The 5,950-nt window shown below is 42.5% G+C and overlaps 1 protein-coding gene across 1 annotated transcript; it reads left to right on the plus strand.

The window, feature by feature from the left end:
* The first annotated feature begins 3,899 nt into the window (after nt 1–3,899).
* LOC115405559 (zinc finger protein 436-like) lies at nt 3,900–4,740 on the plus strand. Its single transcript, XM_030115163.1, has 2 exons — nt 3,900–4,138; nt 4,307–4,740. The coding sequence occupies exons 1-2, from the start codon at nt 3,955–3,957 to the stop codon at nt 4,738–4,740; spliced, it is 618 nt and encodes a 205-aa protein (XP_029971023.1). The 5' UTR covers nt 3,900–3,954.
* Nucleotides 4,741–5,950: the final 1,210 nt, after the last annotated feature.

Here is a 5,950-nt window from a genome sequence, read left to right on the forward strand (position 1 = left end):
CAATATATTATCATTTAGTTTTAGAATTTGCTTAGCCCTTTTTTTATTTTCAGTTTCTGAATCATTGGGGGCGGTGCCCTTCTGCCCTACTTTCACTTCTGTCGGCAGACCTTCTCATTCCTCCAAACGGAGTCTGCTCTCTCCGTCTATGAATTTCTCACTTTCTGGGTGTGTTTGTAGACGGAGCTACAGCCTGATAGCTTCACAAAGTCACTTTTCAAAGTAGCATCCGTCGTGTTTGCTGTGGCGCTCTGGCGCATGCGTGTACCGGTGCGTGAACGGCGCGACGCGGCAAAATGTGGGTGCAGCGCGGACGTCCACGGATCGATCCGCGCAGACTCCAGCGGACAGGAATTAATAAAGATTTTTATGTTACAGGAACCAATGCGCAACACGCACCCACGCGGACATGTGAAGCATGATGAGGCTTACGTTGCAGTGAACTTTAATACAAGTTGCTCATTGCTGGACGGCTGTGTGTCCGTGTTGTTCCCCCGTCAATGTGATGACATCATCACGACTTGTCGACTCAACCTTGATTTTATTGACGGTTAAGTTGACTTGAAAAAAACTGAAGTCGTTAATGCCCTAATAAACTTACTTTTTGATTGGTCATCTGAGCTGTGTGCAATTCTTAAAGGTATAATACAGGATTTTCTTGAAAAGATGAAGCCAAACGTCTGTTACTCACTTTCTGAACAACGCGCATGCGCCAGACCATCCATCTGCCCGGCTCTCCTGCTTCTCCCAGGAAACTCGGAAGCGTGCGAGCGCGATCTCCTCTTCTCCGGACGTGCACGGCTCTGTTTTACAGTTTCTGCGATCGGCCTCGCTCATACATAAAGCTTGTTTTCTGAAACAGTTACAGTTTCATTATGTCAGACTCGCCATCGGTAAGTACTAGCTCAGAAGCTCACCGGCTACATAAACACTCTGAATGCGCATAAGGGAAAAGCTTATTGGGCGCAAGCACGTAGAACCGCCTTACGAAACCAGCTCATCAGAATGATTGACAAACAGACCCACCAATTATTTAGGTGATCCACCCAGAAATCAAAATCCTGTATTACACCTTTAACGTGTTAGTCAAGTTGTAGTTTCACCTGGCTGTCAATTCATTGATTTATCCAATGTTCCAAGAGAGTTGTGTATGGTATGAAAAAGGTTCTTGACTCATTTTGACAAATGAACAGACTGTTGATCATGTGATGACTGATAGGATGGAATAATGCTGACATGTTTTGGAAAGAATAACCATGAGACTGAGAATCAATCAGCCAGTTTAGATCAACATGATGTGCTCACTTGGAAGTTGTGCTGATTGTGGGCTGACTGTCCATAATAATTTGAAAAAATGTTCTGAGACATTCAGACAAGGACTTAGATATTTGCAACGTGATGAAATGAGACATATCATTGTGTTGTGAGTAACTGACAAGTAGTTTGGAGGTTTGTCCATGTTGTTTTCAGAATGTAGTTTCTGTTTCTAGAAATGAACCAGACCAATGGAAAAAATGTGTGAATGCAATACTTTTACTCCTCCTTTGCAACCCTCCAAACATCACAAGGTGATCAGGTCGATTTGGCCAAACCGACCCCAATCCGACATCCATTAACCAGTTGGGACATTTCAACAAAAAGTAATCATTAATCCACCTTTTGTTAAAGGTGCCTTAAGGAGTTTGCATGTTTTATGCGAAACAGCGCCCCCTGCAGGCCTTGGGCGTAATGCAGCTTAGTGAAAAACTCGTCCCTGTGGCTCGCGTGCACGGAAGAGGGGGACTCTGTCTTCGCTCGTTTAGTAGCGCTCAAGTAAGATTTAAGTTTCTTTTACCTGGTGGAGTCTGTGCTGGAGCTGTGGCAGTGCTAGAAGCCGGTCGTTTCTTACTTTCTGGAAGATCCTGCTCAGTTGTTGCTCATTAAGCATCTGGCGGAGTAATGGCGGACAAATCGAAACCTAACCAGCCGGAGCGCGGATTACGTCATTCCTTTCAAATTCTCCCCAAAAAAATTCTGGTGCCGGACCGGCACTGCAACTTTCAAGTGACAATTTAGCGCTGTTAGAGGTACTTGCAATGAATATGTCAGGGCACATTGTATACATCATTAAAAATGTGGAACATATTTATGGGGGAAAGTAAGTATTTTTAAGGTTGTAAAACTCCTTAATGCACCTTTAAGTAGCTAAAGGTGCACATAGAACAGTTGTGTAAATCAGGGGTTCTCTCTCTCTCTCTCTCTCTCTCTCTCTCTCTCTCTCTCTCTCTCTCTCTCTCTGCGCCTCCCCTGAAGCCTTCTGGCGCCCCCTAGGGGAGGTGCGTCTCACACATAAGCCAGGTTTACACTTGCACGATTCTGTGGCACGCATTGCCACGAATCGAGTCGCAAACGGTCGCAAACCACTCGTAAAGTGGTGTGAAGTGTGCGTAAACCCGTCGGGACTGCGTGCCATGTCGGGACGAGAATTTTGAAATGTTCAAAATTTTGGTCACGACAAAATATCGCGAACCAGCCGTGAACTATGCCCCAACTGTCCGTGAATTCCTTGTGAATGCGTCGGGACAATGCGGGAGAATGCGTGCCAGTCGTGGCCACCGGCGAGTACCCGGAAAAGGGCCCCATGCGGGGGATTTTCGACCCACTGTCGTTGCAGCATCAAGTGTAGCTCCTTGAATTTGTCATTGAAATTGAATGATGTCAGTCGTCCGTCGGGGCCCCCTTCAGCTCGGGGCCCCAGGCAGCGCCTTTTCTGCTGCTCTTCAGCACAGAGCAGCTGCAGGTACAGGATCTTCTCTTCTCCGCAGTGATGGAGTCTCTGGCATTCAGCATGTCGTCTGTTCCACAGCAAATCCAAAAATGATCCGGGGTTGGGGAAGCCCCCTTTTCACTCGTATATGACGCACGTAATTGCGCGCGCGCAACCACGTCGTGCCGGTGCGGGAAGCTCGTAAACTATGCGCAAACTATGCGTGAATTTGCCATGAATGCGTCGTGTCAGTTTGCGACACTGACGGGCGCATTCGTGAACTGTCCGTGAACTGTGCGCCAACTGTCCGTGAACTGGTCATGAACTGTGCGTGAACTAGTCGTGAACAGTGCGGGAGTCTGCCGGTTCGTGACTCCAGATTGGCATGCCTTGCCACGACAACATCGTGGCAAAAAGTCGTGCAAGTGTAAACCTGGCTTTACAAAGCCGCTGGTGTAAATCATTTTAGAACTGTGAATGAAAGTTTTCAATTTTACTTCTGGCGTTTTTGTTTTGAAGCTGGACCTATAGAAGTAATGTAACTGACGTTTTATCTTGTACTTTGTATCCCTCCAGAGCTGCCACGGCACCATGACTGTAGAGAGGAGCAGCTCTTTAAACAGGAAACAAACTACTGTCAAGAACAGGTACAACCAGAACCTCCACAGATCAAAGAGGAACCTGAAGAACCAGAACCTCCACGGATCAAAGAGGAACCTGAAGAACCAGAAGCTCTACAAATCAAAGAGGAACCAAAAGAACCAGAACCTCCACAGATCAAAGAGGAACCGGAAGAACCAGACCCTCCACAGACTGATGAACTGGGTATCAGCCAGGCGGCAGAGCAACTTCCACTGAAGTTTGAAAGTATTGAGAAGCAAAGTTACCTGAGTAAACCAGAAGAAGTACCGGACACGAATTTCCTCTTTCATGACTCTGAAGTCCAAGATGTGAAGAAACATAACATAGAGTCAACGATGACTACAAAGCTAAAAAAAATCATCATACTTCATAGTGAGCGTGTGGAAAACTTTCCTGTGTCAGAGAAGCAGGCTGAATATGATGATCTTCTCTGTGAGGAAACATCTGCTGAAACTGTCTGTAAAAAATGTAAAATATGTCAGAATTTAGAAACTGTCACTGATACGAAAAAAGTTTGTAAAATCTGTGGTGAAAGTTACAACCGAGAGAATGATTTGTTGGTCCATATGAGAACTCACACAGGTGAGAAGCCGTATTCTTGTGAAACATGTGGGAAATGTTTCAGTCGTCGGAGTGATTGGTTGCGCCACATGAGAACTCACACAGGTGAGAAGCCGTATTCTTGTGAGATGTGTGGGAAAAGTTTCAGTGACCAGTCTTGTTTCAGAATACACATGAGAAGTCACACAGGTGAAAAGCCGTATTGTTGTGGAACATGTGAGAAAAAATTTTCCTGTCGAAGTCTTTTGAATCGCCACAATAAGACTCATACAGGTGAGAAGCCATATTGCTGTGGAACATGTGGAAAAAAATTTTCCAGTCCAAGTCTTTTGATTCGTCACAATAAGACTCACACAGGTGAGAAGCCGTACTCTTGTGAAACATGTGGGAAATTATTCAGTCATCACAGTTATAAAGTGGTCCATATGAGAACTCACACAGGTGAGAAGCCGTACTGCTGTGGAACATGTGGAAAAAAATTTTCCAGTCCAAGTCTTTTGATTCGTCACACTAAGACTCACACAGGCGAGAAGCCGTACTCTTGTGAAATATGTGGGAAATTTTTCAGTCATCACAGTTATAAAGTGGTCCATATGAAAACTCACACAGGTGAGAAGCCGTATTCCTGTGGAACATGTGAGAAAAGTTTCAGCAGACAGAGTCACTTGTTGGTCCACATGAGAACTCACACAGGTGAGAAGCCGTACTCTTGTGAAAAATGTGGAAAGTGTTTCAGTATTCAGAGTAATATGCTGGTCCACATGAGAATTCACACTGGTGAGAAGCCATAGTCTTGTGAAACATTTGGGAGAAGTTTCAGTGAGCAGTCTAGTTTAAGAATACACATGAGAACTCACACAGGTGAGAAGCCGTATTCTTGTGAAGCATGTGGGAAATGTTTCAGTAATCACAGTTCTGAATTGGTCCATATGAGAACTCACACAGGTCAGAAGCCATATTCTTGTGAAACATGTGGGAAAAGTTTTACAGCTCATTGTTCATTGCTCATTGTTATATCACATGAAATCTCACGAAGCAATGAAGTCATGAAAGACTCGATGGGAGTTTTCATTCAGAAAGTTCAGTTTTAGCCCAAAATCACAAGGTATCCTCCAGTTTGATTTGATTTGAAAGCTTTATTTTGAACATGTAAAAGAAAAACAAAAAACAAGTACACAAACAAATATCGAAAACAGACATCCCATGATGTCAATAATGTCACTAATTGTTATGACCGAGTCATCCCCATATATTTTATTAGCAGTTTTTATTACGAGGAATTGCCCCTTGAGATAAGTTATCTCGTTTTCAAGGGGATCCTCAGATTCATATCAACATAAAGAGCAGAGTAGAGTAACAAAATAGAAGATAGCAAAATTACATATACATACGAAAAAATAAAATAAATACAAGTAAATAAGAAAAAAACCAAAATAGAAGTAATAAAAAAGACAAACAAAAACGAAACACACATACACACAAACCAGCTCTGAATGTTCACCTCTCTCCAGTGTTAATTTTGACATGACTTTTTCATTTAATTTTAGTTTTAGTCACTCACCAAAGACTAGATTTAGTTAAAGTCACATTTTAGTTTTGTAGTTTTGTTTTGTTTTAGTTAAAATTTAGTCTGTTGAAATTAGTTTTAGTTTTAGTCTTAATTTTAGTCTTGATGAAATTTGACAGTTTTGTTTTACTGTAGTAAATTAGATAGATAGATGGATAGATAGATAACTTTGTTGTCCCAGTAGGAAATTTGTCTTGGGCAAAGTGCAAAGTGCTACATCAACATACATATACACATAAAAACAACACAACATAAAACCACAGTAGCAGAAGTGCAAAAGGATATTTGTCACGGTTGTAAAAACTCCACTGTAAGCATATCTTTAATTATGTTTATATATTTAAATTTAGAATGTATCATAACTCTTGTATCATAAATACGAAAATCTATGGCTTGTTGGAAAAAAATTACATACATGAACTTCAGATTCTTTC

The sequence above is a fragment of the Salarias fasciatus genome, chromosome 18, assembly GCF_902148845.1.
Source record: "Salarias fasciatus chromosome 18, fSalaFa1.1, whole genome shotgun sequence".
NCBI classification, from domain to species: domain Eukaryota; kingdom Metazoa; phylum Chordata; class Actinopteri; order Blenniiformes; family Blenniidae; genus Salarias; species Salarias fasciatus.